This window comes from Astyanax mexicanus, chromosome 7, assembly GCF_023375975.1.
Source record: "Astyanax mexicanus isolate ESR-SI-001 chromosome 7, AstMex3_surface, whole genome shotgun sequence".
Taxonomy (NCBI): Eukaryota; Metazoa; Chordata; class Actinopteri; order Characiformes; family Acestrorhamphidae; genus Astyanax; species Astyanax mexicanus.
In genome coordinates, this window is record NC_064414.1 from 38501940 (window position 1) to 38518641 (window position 16702).

The 16702-nt window shown below is 34.5% G+C and overlaps 4 protein-coding genes across 4 annotated transcripts; 2 read left to right on the top strand and 2 right to left on the bottom strand.

The window, feature by feature from the left end:
- Positions 1–532: 532 nt before the first annotated feature.
- si:ch211-217g15.3 (uncharacterized protein LOC368914 homolog) lies at positions 533–2851 on the top strand. The gene is made up of 4 exons (XM_007248568.4): positions 533–638; positions 781–847; positions 2092–2129; positions 2221–2851. Exons 1-4 carry the CDS (start codon positions 631–633, stop codon positions 2732–2734), a joined length of 627 nt encoding a protein of 208 aa, XP_007248630.3. The 5' UTR covers positions 533–630; the 3' UTR covers positions 2735–2851.
- Positions 2852–3122: 271 nt separating this feature from the next.
- On the bottom strand, positions 3123–6427 carry fuom (fucose mutarotase). The gene is made up of 6 exons (XM_015605645.3): positions 6268–6427; positions 5093–5161; positions 4915–4985; positions 4680–4778; positions 3712–3785; positions 3123–3618 (listed from the first exon to the last, which is right to left on the bottom strand). The coding sequence occupies exons 1-6, from the start codon at positions 6350–6352 to the stop codon at positions 3552–3554; spliced, it is 465 nt and encodes a 154-aa protein (XP_015461131.1). The 5' UTR covers positions 6353–6427; the 3' UTR covers positions 3123–3551.
- Positions 6428–10041: 3614 nt separating this feature from the next.
- On the bottom strand, positions 10042–14236 carry echs1 (enoyl CoA hydratase, short chain, 1, mitochondrial). Its single transcript, XM_022684659.2, has 8 exons — positions 14081–14236; positions 12215–12412; positions 12004–12131; positions 11447–11546; positions 11251–11355; positions 11044–11163; positions 10454–10521; positions 10042–10370 (listed from the first exon to the last, which is right to left on the bottom strand). The coding sequence occupies exons 1-8, from the start codon at positions 14169–14171 to the stop codon at positions 10305–10307; spliced, it is 876 nt and encodes a 291-aa protein (XP_022540380.1). The 5' UTR covers positions 14172–14236; the 3' UTR covers positions 10042–10304.
- A 1305-nt stretch (positions 14237–15541) lies between these two features.
- On the top strand, positions 15542–16337 carry LOC103039595 (radial spoke head protein 9 homolog). Its single transcript, XM_049481526.1, has one exon. The coding sequence runs from the start codon at positions 15542–15544 to the stop codon at positions 16151–16153; it is 612 nt and encodes a 203-aa protein (XP_049337483.1). The 3' UTR covers positions 16154–16337.
- Positions 16338–16702: the final 365 nt, after the last annotated feature.

Here is a 16702-nt window from a genome sequence, read left to right on the forward strand (position 1 = left end):
TAAAAAATTATAAATGCAATATGGTCTTTTTCCTGTTTGTAGGTCCTGTTCATAGTTACCTGTTTGTATTTTATAAAACACGAAAAAAATATGAATGATTGAATTGAATATATCCTTTTTTCACATTATATGAGGAATGCCATTTTTTTCTAATTAGCCAAACAAATTGGCTTAGTTTATGGGAAATTATAAACAAAATAGTTCTTATAAAATTCCAAAACTGCACTTTCAGGAAACCTCAGTCATGCGTGCGGCCATAAATAATATGAGACCTTTGATTAGGCCAGTTTTTAGACAACTGTGGCAGTACTGTATTTCTACATTACAAATCTGACTCTTTTTTTAACAATTTGTGATGGGTATTTTAAAACTTTTTACCACGCTAACCTAAATTAAAAAAAGAAAAATACAAACACATATGAACACAATCAAGACTTTTATAAAGTAAAAATAGCATGTAATTGCATAATGACGGTGCATAGTATACAGGAAAGGTACAAAGATCATGAAAAATACATCAACTAAATGACCTTTACTCTTTTTATGACAGCTTCTTCTACATGCCACAGCTCTACAGTGATCCTTCTCAATATCCACTCGGATACTCGGTATAACATTTAAAGAGCCAGAATGTTCAGGTAAGTTCACTTCCTTTATAGTTTCTATAGTTTTTTGTTTTACACATAAACAAAATGTTTACACCTAACTGAATTCAATCTGGAGTACTATTATTATTGTGTGATAAAATCAATAATGTTCATATCTCTGTTTAAATCATAGGTTCACTCTTCTGCTCTGCTCATCAGTGCTGCTGTATAGCTGCTCAGCAAGTCCATTTAAATCATGGGTATGTAGATTTGGTTTTGTGCTTTTGTTCGTTTGAGCTATCTACTCTAAAAATGCATCAAAATTACAGGTGTCAGAAAATATCCATATATTGGAAGTTTTGTTGTGCAACACTTCATCATGTTTTAATTATGTTGCATAACAAGTACACTTTTCTTTTGCTCAGGTTTTATAAATATGATAGTATGTTTTCTACACTGTCTACACAGTTTTTCTAACAATTGTTGTGAACAATCAAAATATTTTATTTTGGTTACAGTATCACAATATATATTGCTGTATATTGATTCATATCCTCTGTTTTATGATAAGTGTCATATCACCAAGTTCTTGCCAATACATAGCCCTAATCTTTATACACTTGGCTACACTTCATTTTGATAGATTCATTTTTTATTCCACTATAATCAAGAATCTTGAGTGAATTATCCTCGTCATAAAAAGACAATTACCCCATAAAACACATAGATTTGTATTTTTATGCTGTATATTTAGAACAAATGCCCTTGATGTGTGTACAGGAAACTGACCCACAGTGTACAGTACCAGTCAAAAGTTTTGACACAACTTCACATTCAATTTTTTATTTATTTTTTTTATTTTTTTCATACATTATAGATTAATATTAAAGACATTAAAAACATTGAGGGAAAAAAGTGTTTTGCCTACACAATCCCCTGACTTAAACCCAGCTGAGATAGTAATTTGGGATGCGCTGGAGCATCACAGTGTGAAGGAATAGCAGCCAACTATTTTTCAACACCTCCAGGAACTCCTTCAAAATGCTTAGAAAGCAATTCCAGGTGACTCTACCTCAGGAAGCCACTGAGAAAAAATAAAAGTGTGCAAAGTTAAATGTGGCTACTTATAAGAATATAAAGTATAAAGTTTAACACAGTTAAACAGTTTTGTTTACAAAATAATCTCATGTGTTTCTGCATAGCTTTAATATAGCCTTTAATATTAAATATACATACATTACAAAAAAATCCTAAAAAGCAAAAAAAAAAACATTAAATAAGACAAAGTGTCCAAACTTTTGACTTTTACTGTATATTTAATACAGAAATATGGTGATTCAAACAAAAGAAGCAACATGTCATCCTGACCTTGCCTATGAATAAAGTCCACAAAATGAATCACAGTGTCGTTTCCAAGAATGCTGATAAGACCAAATGTGCAAAGTGGCATTATACCACTAAATATCTCAAGATAACTTCTTCTATTATTTGTTTACGTGTACAGAGAAAAGATGCTGACCCAGCACTTCAGGAAACAAAGATGTGAGCTCCATTTCCTCAGTGAACTTTTAATATATTTCAAAATATTCATTTTCTATCATCAAACTACTTTAAACACCTTTCTCCACACTAGGTCTGATGAATTTGATGAAAAGATGACTCTGGGACTGAAGGAAGTCGAACCCCTAGAGCTGGATCTGACCAATTCTGATATTGACCCCAACATGTTAATATGGAAAGCCATCAAGCAGCTCAACCGTCAGAAATACGAGAAGCCAGAGGAGGACAAAGACCAGCTCTATCATCCATTTGAAGAACCCAGCAACAAGCAGCCTGACAGCTACTTCCAGCCCCAGCAGTTTGGTCAGGTCCAGCTGTATCAAGAACCTGAGCAGGATATGGACAACCTCTATCATTCCAACTCTGAGAAGCAAGATGCTTATGAGAAATCAGTGCAAACAGTTGCTGAACACAGAGCTGAAGAGTTTGTGTACTTGACCCCAGAAGAGGACAAAGATGGCCTTTACCATGAAAGCTTTCCATCAGAGTCTATAGTGGTGGCTCCAGTGATACAAGCTTTTGACAACAAGCCCAAGAGGGTTTACACCGAACCCGAAGAAGACCTGGATAACCTATATCACAGTTAAATAACAACAGTGCAGGATGTATTCAAGTAAATTAAGTAAGACAAAGATTTTATGAAATATATCAAATCCTAAATGCACTATTGCTGTAAATAAAATATAATAAACTGCAGAAAGAAGCATGCTTGTGACGACTCTGTTTTTTAAATTCTTCTTTAAAAATCAAAAATTAGATTTACTTACCAAAAACATTTTCTAAAGGAAGAAATCACAAGAAAACAGTCAACCATCTAAATTTCAGAAAAAAAGCTATATTCACTGTGTAAATATGATAATATTAGGTTTGTGTTAACTACCAAACACTCTTTCCCCAAGTTACCATACACTTGAAAACATAATAAACTACATATAAATAACTTATTTTAGAACAACAAAACAAGGGCATATAAGGTCAAAGTGATAACTGTAATTTTATTTAAATTTTAATATAAATGTAATACAACATTTAGTAGTCTGATTAGATTTGTGGCATACATTTGGAGACAAAATAAAAAAGAGAGATCTTGATCAGTTCTGTAGCATCCCTCTACCTAAACTACCTAAATCTAGCACTGTGGTAATTGTCTACCAACTTGATTTCTAAACAAAGCCACCATAACATTATTTATTCTTAACATTCACACATTGTGATCTCACTGTACACACTGGACAACACAAATAGAGAAAATAAAATTATTTCCATGTATAATTTCATTATCATTATCTAATTATGTCCCTGTACCTTATCTGTGGTAGAAAGCGCAGCATATAAACTGTAGAATCATGAGATTATTCTTTGGTTCAGTAGTTTTGGTGTCTGAAACAGGTCTCTGTTCAGCAGTCAGCACAGTTCTTCAGCAGGAATTACTCCTTTCTTGATGATAAGGTTGCCATATAGAGCTGTCTCCCTGCAAGATATATAAGAATTGATTGTTTTGCAGAAATACAAAAAAAAAAAGAGGTACAATTCTGTGACCGACAAGGAAAGAAAACCTGTTTACCCTGTTGCCACTACAGCAAAAGCTTTCTTAGAACGCTCATAGAAAGCAAACCGCTCAACTTTTTCCAAATTCCCCTAAAAAAAAAACAACAGAAAAGCAGATGATATTTATAAGTAGAGTTTCACTGATTAAAACTCTGAAAAAAGCCGCCTAGAGGTGATTGCTGGTAACAACCAGATAACTACGGTGGCCGAGAAAACCCAGCGCAGTGCAAATTGAAAACGCTGCAAAAGCACAAAACACATCCATCAAAATTACAACACAGGTGCAGCAAATAGAAAAACGCGCTGCAAAAAGAAAAACGCGCTGCAAATAGAACCACAACACAACGGAAGTGAGTCACAACAAAACGGAATTTTCCCGGGGGACCTTAAAAGATGCTGTACCAGCTGTAATATACAAAGGACAATAAGTGGCAAACAAGCTTCTGAAAAGTAAGTTATGTTTATTACCTGTGATTACCATGGTTGTGTGCATATTATTAAAAGTTCTGCTTCACAAAACGCCTTGTTTGCCACTTATTGTCCTTTGTACACATAGTGAAGTCCGAGACATTACTGAAGACGCAGCTTAGCTGGTACAGCATCTTTTAAGGTCCCCCGGGAAAATTCCGTTGTGTTGTGACTCACTTCCGTTGTGTTGTGGTTGTATTTGCAGCGCGTTTTTCTATTTGCTGCGCCTGTGTTGTAATTTTGATGGATGTGTTTTGTGCTTTTGCAGCGCTTTTCAATTTGCACTGCGTTGGGCTTTCTCGGCCACCGTAGATAACAATATCAATGATGAACAGTACACTAGAAGGTGTCAGCATCATTGCTATTTATTGTTAATTAAATTCTAATGCTGTTCTCATAACTTGACAAGACTGAACTGTATGTATGTATATATAAAATCATTCATTTAAAGCAAATCTAGATGTAAATAAAGCTGTTAATTACATCTCCCTCCTGTAGTTATCCTGAGCAACTTACATGGGATCCTGCTTTTTTCAGAAGTGCAGTGAATTGGTCCCACACAGGGACCTTTAAACCCCGCTGCTGGTCACTCTCCACAAGATCCATGACAGCTGCCTGGAACAAAAATAAAACTTTTCCAGTGACTGATATACTGACTAGCAAATTTCTATATTGAGTCAAAACTATGAATTTTAATAAACTCCAATGTCTGGAATTAGAAAATTATTCACCAAAAGAAACCATAACCTACCGGTTGTTCAACATATGTATCAAGAGGGAAAAGCTTCAATATTCCTTCCAAAAGCTGTGAAATGCGCAAGCCTAAAAGAGTAAAAGAAAAATGCAAAAACAGATACTGACCTATATAGATAGGTAAATAAATAAATAAATATATATATTTTTATGATTTAAAAGACAGACACGTTTACCATCAGCTCGAATTTCCATGGGGCCAGATTTGCAAACCGAGGAGACAGGAAAATTTGCATCTGCTAGAACTATAAAAATAAAAAGATGAAAAAGAAGCTTTAGCCATTTGAAACTATTTATTTATTGTTTAATTGGTCAATATTTTAAGAAATGTTATTGTCCTCAATGTTTAAACAGCTGTGTCTGGAACAATACGTAAATATTACGCTTTCATCATCCTGACCTATAATATATACAAAATACCTGTTTCTATTTAGAAATAATTATTTCTTTGAAATCACACATTTGCATTGATCTGCTAATTTAGCCCCATCAATTCACACTAGTTTTAAAAGTTTTAAAAGTGTTTCAGTCTGGACTGCTTTTATAAAATGACCCAAAATACTCATGCCGAATTAGAATAGAGATAAATTATTCTTAAAGGAACAGTAACAAAAAAACACCTTGTTAAGTTTAAGGGATAAGGTGAAGTTGGCTTTTTTTTACATAATTACATTATGTTTGGTAAATTAACCAACATTTAAAAGTTAATGAAAACTCAACATTAAGGGGAAAACGTAAGTTATAGATGTAAAAGTGCTGTAATTACGTTGTGAAGTGCTTGAGTACTTCAGGCCAAATTCTGGGAATCTGCTCTGAGCTAAACAAACACACTAATGGAAACACAATAAGTACTGTTACATGACACATAATTAACTGGTCCTGAGTGAGTAGATAAATTAAATAAATATAATATACGAAAGAATACATTAATTGTAGACCAGAAACGTATTTTTTTCCCTAGTAACCTAATGTCATGATATTTTTAGTGTATTGCAAAATCTGCAAGATTTCTGTCTGACAGAAAATGTATCCTATATCTGTGCATTTTTGTTGACAGCTAATCTGCATTACAGGTAGAACCAGTTGTGCAGTTTACAACAATCTAAAGTCTAATTTCACAGCAACAGAGGACTGGGACATGGTCTAGGCCTACACCAGGAAACTCGGGTAAATTTAATATACATTGTCTCCATTAACACACACGCAGTTTGTGAATGCATAGCCGGTAAAGACACAAATTAAACTACACACAGGTCCAGGTTAGTGAATATTACACTTAAGCAGGGTTCAGTCTTTAGTCTCTTCCGTAAACAGGTGGTGGTTTAAGGTCTGCTGGTTTTAAGCTGCTTACCCAGTTCGTCTCCGTGGCCCATTTTCGCCAGAGCGTACAGTAACTCAGGCGATAACACTGAGGGTATTCCTTTTAACACAACCATTTCTCAGCGATACCACACACACAGCCTACAGACACACACAGCCTAAACACGCGAAACTGAAAGAAGTCACGTGATACCGTTGACACATTCCATTGGACAGAGAGGTGCGCGTTCCTGGGTGTGTAGGTTTTTTCACACAGGTTAGTTTAAGGGTAGCAAACTCAGTTTATCTCTATGCCTAAAATGTGTTTCCATCACCTCCACCTTCATTGCAAAAATGCAGAGAAAAAAAAATATTGTTATTCCTATTGTAAATTATTATTCCTAGTATAAATAATGAAAATAAAATAATACATTCAGAGTAAACATTCAGAGTTGGGATTTTTTTGACTGATATCATTTTCAGACCATTTTGTGTCCATAACATTTTTTTAAATAATATAATAGCAAAATAATGCACTTGCACCCTTTACTAAGTAAATAACTTACTTATTTATTAAGTAAATAATAAGAATAGAATATCCAGACAATAGAATAGAAATATAAGTATCTGAAAACATAAATAAAATACATTTAAAAAAACAAACAAACAAACAACACTGTTTTCAATCGACATCTCACACCATTGACCTTATTAAGCTCTCTCTGATAAAAAAATCAAGATCAGCAAAAATTATTAAGGTCATTTGAATATACTGAATGACAAATCGATGACGCAATTATTGTGTTTTACACAATATGTATTTCAATCTGCACTTAGTCTTTTTTAATATATGTCAACAGATTAGATTTTATTCACATAAATATATGTCAGCGTGGCGTTTTTCCCAGTTTATTCTGTAAGATACATTAGGCTGACCACATTACCCCCGAAATATGACATATGATGAATTTTATCATTAAATTAGGATGATCGTGAATAGATCAAAAATGGATGGTTTTCCCAAGAAAATGTTTCCACAGCTATTAGGAATATAATATAATATAGTATAATATAATATAATATAATATAATACAAATCATTTTCATTAAAACGTAGACAATAGTTTGAGAGACATGGTTAAAAAAATTATTAGTCCTCGTTGAAATGTATTTACATCCTCTTCAAAACCACACGTCTTCATAGTTTAAAAAATAAAATATGTGTAACATAGTTCCACGCTGTGTTTAATTTAGAAATTGAATCTTAAATTTGAAGAACACTTTTGCATTTAACCTTATGTTAGGTAGGTGTTCATTTATGTTCATTTGGAAAATTAAGAAATGTGCTCTATGACCACATGGCAATTTATTTTAAAAAAATAATAATAATTGGGTTTTATATTTATCAGCTTTAAGCTAACAACAAAACGGTGAAAAAAACAAATGAATAGTTATTGTTTGTGTGATAAAATAAAAAAAAGAATTAATGAGGCAAAATAAAGCCAAAGCTAACACCAGCATCGATCTAGACAACTAAAGGGGGTCAGGGTAGTCTCAACCCTTATTCACATAAAGTTGTGCTACCTCAGTGAAAATGAATAAATTATAGCAGCCAAATCTTGGTGAATAAAATTGGCGTTCTTCAGGTGTAAAATTCTAAGTGCTGTGTTCCCTATTAAACTCCAGTAAAACTGTGGTTGCATTTGATGTCGGCATCAGAAGGGTCAGATGATAGATAGATGTTTTTTGAATGGATCCTTTTGGTGAAAAATAAAATAAAACATTACACAAAAAATACAACAGAAAATAAAGTGGGACTTAAATAGTGCTGGAAATTAACTATGGACATCACATGCCGTCGAAAAGCCTATAAATGATCATAAACTGAAAAACCATTAAAATAACTATAGTAAAGTACCTGTAACTAAATATATTGCTTACTTATTTACACAGCCCCTTTAGTTAATCGGTATACGTTTGAGTAAAATGAACAGTGTTGTTTTAATCTCCCAATTTCATTTAGAGAATTTATTTTTATAAAATGAAAAAATGGCTGAAATAGCTCTCAAATAATGCAAAGAAAACAAGTTTATATTCATAGTTTTAAGAGTTTTAAGAAATCAATATTTGTATATATATATATATATATATATATATAGAGAGAGAGAGAGAGAGAGAGAGAGAGAGAGAGAGAGAGAGAGAGAGAGAGAGAGAGAGAAGAGAAGATGGACGGAGGAAAGACTTTCCGGAGCCAGCAGTGTCTGATGAGTCTGAAAGCTCTTTTCTTTGAGCAGGGAATCACGCTGCTCTCGCTTTGGTTCTGCTGTTTTTTAATGAGTTTATCACGCTATGAGGGGCTGCCTCTGCCAAAATGTAACGTTTTGCCTCTTTTGTCCGAGCTGAGCGCCTCAATTGGGTCTACATTTATTATTTTGACCTTTTCGTTAGCAGGGGACTCACTTCAAAGCTCCTCCGCTGCTCCGCGCGCTTTTATGAAGACCTTCGGGCCGTTTCACCGAGGAGAAAGGTTTTATTCACCTCCCTCAAAACGGTTTTGTTGACCGAGCCAGAGAAGAAAAGCAACCGAAGGGAAACGGTGAATAAAAATTAAAATCAATTAGGCCACGGGCCGCGGAGGATATATGGGAAGAGCCTCAAGATCTTTAGTGCGAAAGTCTCTGTTGATTGTAGAAATGAAAGACTCGTTTCATAATTAAATTCGCTCTGCTCTTCTGTGACCTGTACAGCTTTTAAAACGACTACAGATTAAAAAACCCTGTTCATTTATTAAACTATTTAACACAACACTAATTCATTAGAGATGCCCATATATATATATATATTTTTTTTTATTAAAAAGGCAAGGCTAGGTTATGGACACATTCAGGAAAAAATAAATGAATATATATTTTTGCAAAATCATTAATTATAATTGATCTTTTAAAAGTTTAAACATTAATAAACAATCATTTATTTGTAATTACTAAATCTATCTAATAAAATTTTGCAGTAACTTCCTAACGTGAGCGATACGTTAGAAACATGACGGAGATAATTTGCCCAACAAACACGTTTACAATGTTACCACATTTTGACAACCTATTATTTTGGTGGCCACATCGTTGTCATATTGTTAAAATGCTATGAAAAACTGTGTTCTAAATTATGTGTTTTACTGTCAGAAAATTATAAATAATGGTGCATATTTGGAATTTTGTTGGAATGTTGTGAAAATAGTTTTATAACCAACAGACAACGTTACTTAATGACGAGGTTGTGACAAAGCTGTTAATTACACATAAAATGTACAAAAACATTGCACACAACGTTGTGGCAACGCTGTCAGACGACTTTGTTACAACTTTTTACACGTTTGTATAGATGTGTTTGCTTGGAGAGTGTTTCTCCTTTTTTTGTAAGCAAAAATCTCAGACTCAGGTGGCTAATATGTTATGTCTAAACAATATAAAGCAAGAAAATCAGTCTTAAATATCTGCATTTAAAATATACACTCCTTGCATTTTCGCACTAATATGAAGCTGTCTAGTGTGTGACTCGTTTCCCCATCATTCTAGCCTACTGAAATCCCTTTACATGTGAAGTAAAGTCTCCACCTAGTGTACACAACATGTAACTGCAATATGACCCACCAGTACATTTTATATTAATATTACTATATATTTCCACAAGTATGTCTTGCAATAGTTATAAGATTTAAAGTTTAAGCACAAATCAAACTAAATCTACAACAGGCAATCTTCCAACACTGCTAATAATAATAAATGTTTAACACTAAACAGTGTTTTCTTGATTTGAGCCAGACACAGTTGTAATAATAATAATAATAATATTTTATTTATTGACATTATTCAAAGTTAACCAGGAATCCTCTCAAGGATCAACAATTTCAGGTGGAGAAAAACAGTAAATCTGATGAAATCGTACTAAACACTTCAGCTTGTGAGGCTCCCTTGTGAAGTTGATTTACTTGATTTAACATCAAGTTAAGGCGAATACATTATCAATAATGGCATTTAAATCACAAACTAAATATTAGTGTATTAAAAACCACCAGCTGAGATCAGAACCTTTAATTGTCCTTGAACATGGCCTTTCTCTTCTCAACAAACGCAGTCATGCCCTCTTTTCTGTCCTCCTGTTTAAGAAACAATAAATCTAATGGTTAGACTTTCTTTTAAAAACAGAAGAAAGTGTTTAATAATAAGCAAATCTACTTACTGTAGCAAAGGTTGAATGGAACAATCTCTTCTCTAACCGATTGCCTTCAGCCAGTGTCAGTTCAAATGCTAAAAAATAAAGCAGTCATGTTGTTAATGAAAACACAGACACAAGTTATAGAAATCGTAATTCTCTTGGCGAGTTTTCAGACCTGCACTTTTTTGTTTGTTAAACTGGACTGTATACCTATTCAATTAAATGAAAACTTCTCTAATTCTATCCCCTTTCCTGCCCACACAAAATCAGGATCCAACCCAACTATCAGGTGTTTGAGCTAACCACGCCCTTGAAGTAAATTGGACATTCTGTAGGTGTACTTTGGTATATGAACAAATGCCACCTCTGATGTTGTTCCATGTTATATTTCACAGAAATATACATGTCCACAAGTTACTTTTTTACTATTTACTAAAGCAGACGAAAAGTAAATAGTAGACTTAGCCAAACTGTAGACTTAGCCAGTTCCGCTTATGATGCTAAAATGAAGTTATAAAATATATAACACTGCCAAATTAAAATTACAGACAACAACTTAAACATTCCTTATATTATTTATTTATTTATTATATATATAAAAAAAGATAACTTACCTGCATTAACAGCCTCTTTGGCCATTGCAGCTACTAGCTTGGAATTGCTCGCAATTTTCTCGCCACACTTGATTGCCTCAGATACCAACTGGTCTACAGGAAACACTTTACTCACAAGACCTATGGAAGTAACATTCCATTACAGAAAACTGAATATGTAAACAAACCTCATGTGGCTGAATTAGAAAAATTGTATGACTAACATACCAGATTGTTTGGCCTCCTGTGCAGATATTCTGTCTCCTGTAAGGACCATCTCCATGGCCAGAGATTTACCCACAGCCCGTGTGAGTCTCTGAGTGCCACCAGCACCTGTATTAAAAAATGTTTCATGTTTTAATGTTTTGTGTTGCTTTTTAATGACTCATGCAAAATAGTGCAAGCTAGTGGAAGCTATGTTTACCTGGAATGGTTCCTAATAAGATTTCAGGCTGTCCAAACTGTGCTTTCTCCCCAGCATAAATGATGTCGCACATCATAGCCAACTCACAGCCTCCACCAAGCTGTGGATAATAAATAAAAATATACAAAGTAAATGTATCATTATTTTCTAAATTTGTTTACATTTCAAAGATTGAATGACCAAACCTAAATCTTAAACCAAAACCTAAACACAACAACTGAGGGACACAAAAACACGAAAGTTCTCATCTTTGTTCCTATTGAAATGTTGTGGCATGTCCTGAAAAATGCAGCTCATGTTATCAGTTCTGCAAGTAGGGTATGGGTATTAACAACTACAGCCAAACCACTATATCTGGCTGCAGTTATGGCTGATAAGAAGGGCAAATATCTAAAGTGGCTATAAAAAGTAAGGGGATTCTGTGATGAATATTTTTTTCTTTATTAACTCATAAAATGTCCATCACACTGCTGTGTTTTTGTTCCTTTTTATGCATTATTAGGTTCTGATTAAAGATGTAAATGTCATTTGCAAAATTTAATCATTTCATTACTTACAGCAAATCCATTCACAGCAGCTATGACAGGTTTTTTAACTGTTGAAATTTTGTTCCAGTGCGACAAGAAACTGCCTCCATAACACTCCTGAAATGTTCTGTTCTGCATTTCTTTAATGTCAGCACCAGCTAAAAACAAAAACAACAACATTCATGTTAACCGTGGATCTCAAACAATGACACATGAATACTTGAATGCTCATGATCCGTACCTGCAAATGCTCTTTCGCTGCCTGTGATCACGATTGCTCCCACTCCACTGTCTTGTTCGAAGCTGTCCAGGGCTTTATTCACTTCAATAATCAGGCCATCGCAGAGGGCATTCAGAGCCTTGGGTCTGTTCAACTGGATGAAACCAACGTTGTTATTGTCTCCTTTTTTATCAACCAGGATATACTGAAACTGTCCACCTACCAAAAAAAGGGCCAAAATTCAAATCCATACAAACCTTAAAAAGGTACAACATTTATAATGAATAATAAAGATCAGACATTTCCTCTACCAACTCCTAAATTAAAAAAATATTAAATATTGCAAATACAAAACAATGACTGTGCACAATTGTTAGTTTAGTATATGTGCACTTCTGCAAATGTACATTTTTCCTGTCACCGTGGCCAAAAAACTGGACATTTAAGTGAAAACTAGAAATATATCAAAAGAAAAACAAAATTGTGTAGCTTTAGAAGCAAGAAAGTGTCAACCCTGACAAACCCAACAAAATAGTATATTATAGTATAATTCTATTTAAGTACATCAATAAACATTAAAAATGTTTAGATTACATTCTAATTTACTACAAGTTAAGAAACTTTTGACAACTGAACACAAGAATTTCTACTTCAGAAATAATTCCACCTTTGCTGGGTAAGTGTACAGAATTGCACTTCGTGTCAAGAGTGTTAGTGTTTAGCTCTTCCCTGGCATCAGACATGGTGCCAACAGGTTAACCCCTTAAAATACCTAGTCCCGAATATAGGCTAAGTGTAAGTGATACAAAACCCTTTTTTCCTGCAGTAAAATGTCTTATTTACATTCTGAAAAGTTGAGGGCTTTGAAATCTCCTACAAGACACTGTAGCTGCCTGTTCACTCTCCACTTAAAATAATACCAGATCAGTAGCAGGAATCAACCCACATTCTGCATGTTTGAAAATAGACATAAAAACTAGACAAACATAACGAAACGAAAAAGGTTGTAGGACATAACCTGTTTGATTTGTTTTCAGTAAAATACTGACTTTAAAATGAAGTTTAGGAAAGAGCCAATTTTATGATTTTTTTCATTATATTTTGACATTAGTAGATTTACTTACATTATTTAAGATTGTCTATTAATATTACAATTATGCTTTTCGGTAATGTTCCTTAGCAAACATGAAAGCTTTTTTATGTAATGCTTGGATAGAAATCCTCAAGTATTAGTGATGTAATGTCAGGCAGACTATTGACAAATATCCTGGCCTGTAAAGGGGTTAATGTTCATCAGAGCCAGACAGTCATATTTTATTGGTAAAACTTCTCTACAGGATTTGGAGAAACAGTGCGGGTGTACTAAGTATGGGTGCAACTTAGATAAAGTAGCTAGCCTAGTTAGATAAGTGCATTCATTTGTATGTGTGTGCACACTTATTTGGACATATTATTACGTTAACTAACTAGAGTACCTGCACCCATTGGACATCATGCAATCTTAGTTAATGGACATTTACAGACAGTAAGGTAGCTGTCTGGCGAACTACACTAGCTAGCCTGACATCTTTAGCCTCTATGCTAAGCTAGCATACTGAAGTCAAGCTGTAAACAATGTTACCTAGCTTGCAGGCTAATAAAATGTAACCTTTTGTTATTAACCTTGTTAAAAAGCCCAGTAGCTACACAATTATAAATCATTCAGGTTAGCTATGAGCTCAAGGTTTAGCAGACGAGCATATTTTTAGCATATTTAGCTTAGCTAGCTATGAAGCCAGGGACATTAGCAGTGCTGTACAGTAGTGACGCACACAGCCCGAGTCTGGTCACCGGGTCACATTGAAGCCTGTACATTTACTGTCAGATAAATACACCTGTTATACACACCTGAGCTGTAGTGCCGCACAGCTGCGAATGTAGACGGCAGTAAAAACACCGGCTTCACCAGTGAAGCAGCGGATCTGCAGAACACTGCCATGCTGGAGCTGCGAGCTTCTGCTGAACTTGAGATCCTGACTGGAGACGCGCTCAGACAGGGTTGCCAAATACCAAAAAAAATCCCCAGGACTTTTATACTCGTCCAAGTAGAACTGCTATATTTATGTAACCTGAATGCGAACTTTTAAAGTTTTTTCACACACTTTTCCCCACTAAGATGTTATTGGTTGCTTTTTAAAATATATTTTTTGAGAAAATCATAAGAATGTGCTCAGCGTGCTCATGCTATAAGCATAGCCGCCATTTAACTATTTTTCATGTTTTTGCTAATTCTATGCTAAAATTAATTTTACTTCAGTAAAATTACTTCAGTCCTGTTACTCAAAAATAAAACGTAATGAGTGCCAGTAACAGGAGTGAGTTCCAGTAACAGGAATAAGTGTCATTAACATGTTTTTTTTTTATAAATATAACTTATCGGAACATGCAGTCAACCATTTCTTAAATTAACACTTTCTTGAAAGAAAGAAATTAGTGGACTTGCTTTTAAAATTGCTTTAGAAATTACACATGACTTTTGTAACTATCTTTGGCTTAGAAACCTTGTAAAAAAAATAGGTAAAGCTGCCTGAGTTTAACCTGTTTTGAATATTTAAATGTTATTAGAGTTGAGAAAAAATAAGAATAGTCACAACAAGCAAATGTAATATGTACGTTTTTCTTTGTTTTTTTTTTTTTGTTATGGGTAGTAGTGCGCATGCCCCGCAATCCTTTTCGGGAATTAAGTTGACACGCTCACTCGATTGCGTGTACCACCGTTCGACACGCCCACACTGCTCGTGAGTGACAGGCTATGTGGTGAATGAGGTGAGTGAATTTTTTTTTTTACAATATTTAACAATTGAACAATTTGTCTATGATAGGTTTAAAAATAAAGAAAACTTGAGAAAACGTAAAAAATAAAAATAAAATAAAACAAACAAACTAAAAAAAAAAAAAACGTAGAATAACAGTTCCGGCTAACTGCTGCTCTTATAATAACATTTAAGAACATGGCCAAAAACCAACTTATGTAATTCACGTAAAAATTAAGTTACTGTAAAAAAATGACCTCCTATTTAAAAAGCAATATAAGTTGTTCATTTGTAACATTTCTAATACATTTATGGTGTTTTTTACTCACTTTTTTCTCCCCCACAACCCTAATCCTTTACCGCTTCAAAAACATGCATTATGCAAATTAGGCGATGACGTCATTTAGCGACTTCTAGCGACTTTTAGGACAGACAAAGCTACTTTCCTTACTGAGGAGTTGGCAACAGTGAGTGAGTGTTCCACCGATGACGTCATCACCAGCAGATTATAAATAGACACAGCCCTCTTAACAAATTCCATATCGCAAACGACGACATGGATTTAGAGGCGCTATACACTTCATTAGATTTATTAAGTAGGTTTGGAGTGACGCTAAATGCTGAGCACAGAGCGGCCCTGCAGACCTCTTTCATCATTCTAAAGACACACATGAAATTCAGCCGAGTTCTGTTCTGGGGGAAGATCTTCGGGCTCGAAAGAGATTATTACATAGCACAGGGGCTTGGGGAGGATGAAATCAAAGACAGAAAGTATTTTTACAGTCAAGACTGCATAGACTGGTACCTGCTCCCTCCTGCCACTGAGACCCTGATTGATGAGGTGGCAGTGGCCGCAAAAGGGCGTTTTATGGGAGACCCGTCACACAAGTATGAGCAGGGGACAATGGAAAAAGAAGAAGGAGGTGGGTTTAAGGTGGTAAAAGTGAGCGAAGAGCAGCGATTAGCTGTGACTGTGTTCACTATTGATCAGGAGGCTGTTGTACCAAAAGGTGCATACATTAAGAAAACGTTTAGCGACTGTGTGTGCACAATGCAGAGCCTGCTGTGGCAGGGCCTTACTACCTTCTTTGAGTTACCAATTACTAAATTACAAGGTTACATCTATATGGGAGACGGGCTTCCAACATTTGACCTTTCATTTATGTGATTTTACTTAACCTAACTTGATAAAGATATAAAAAAAATCCCCAAAAACCCAAAAATAGTACAAAAAATACCCCCCAAAAACATGTGAGGACAAAACTCAAAAAAGTCTGTCTGTCTAATCAAACCAATCAAATAAATCAACCAGAGCTCTGACAACAACATAGAGAATATAGAGAGAGCTGGGAGGAGAGGGGCAATAGCAGCACACAAGTGTGACTGGTCAGTGGGTCACATTGAATCCGGTACATCTAGAGCTAGCTAACGTTATCAGGGAGAGTTCAGACTTAAAATGAAAAAGTTTAGTTCATACTAATTTAATGAAATACTTTACATTCATAATTCTTTTAAAAACCTGAACTAAATTAACCGCTCCAAAAAGGAACTAGTTCACGTTAATGTGTGTTTTTCCCTTAATACATAGAATAGAACCAATACAATAGAACCTCTTTCTTCACATCACCAGCCCAAATCATTGCTTCTCACAAAATAAATATATAATGTATCATACTGCACTCATTTCCTCAACGCAAAACAATATCAAATGTGTTGG

What these genes read in the sequence shown, in the direction of transcription:
- si:ch211-217g15.3 (XM_007248568.4), top strand. An exon ending in CAAGTCCATTTAAATCATGG is followed by an intron (nt 848 to 2,091) that starts GTATGTAGATTT and finishes TTACGTGTACAG; the next exon opens with AGAAAAGATGCTGACCCAGC. An exon ending in GCACTTCAGGAAACAAAGAT is followed by an intron (nt 2,130 to 2,220) that starts GTGAGCTCCATT and finishes TCTCCACACTAG; the next exon opens with GTCTGATGAATTTGATGAAA.
- fuom (XM_015605645.3), bottom strand. Translation starts at nt 6,352, where the DNA reads ATGGTTGTGTTAAAAGGAATACCCTCAGTGTTATCGCCTGAGTTACTG. An exon ending in CATGGAAATTCGAGCTGATG is followed by an intron (nt 4,986 to 5,092) that starts GTAAACGTGTCT and finishes TTACTCTTTTAG; the next exon opens with GCTTGCGCATTTCACAGCTT. An exon ending in TGAAAAAAGCAGGATCCCAT is followed by an intron (nt 3,786 to 4,679) that starts GTAAGTTGCTCA and finishes TTTTTTTTTTAG; the next exon opens with GGGAATTTGGAAAAAGTTGA.
- echs1 (XM_022684659.2), bottom strand. Translation starts at nt 14,171, where the DNA reads ATGGCAGTGTTCTGCAGATCCGCTGCTTCACTGGTGAAGCCGGTGTTT. An exon ending in CAGCGAAAGAGCATTTGCAG is followed by an intron (nt 12,132 to 12,214) that starts GTACGGATCATG and finishes TTTTGTTTTTAG; the next exon opens with CTGGTGCTGACATTAAAGAA. An exon ending in CTTATTAGGAACCATTCCAG is followed by an intron (nt 11,356 to 11,446) that starts GTAAACATAGCT and finishes TTTTTAATACAG; the next exon opens with GTGCTGGTGGCACTCAGAGA.
- LOC103039595 (XM_049481526.1), top strand. Translation starts at nt 15,542, where the DNA reads ATGGATTTAGAGGCGCTATACACTTCATTAGATTTATTAAGTAGGTTT.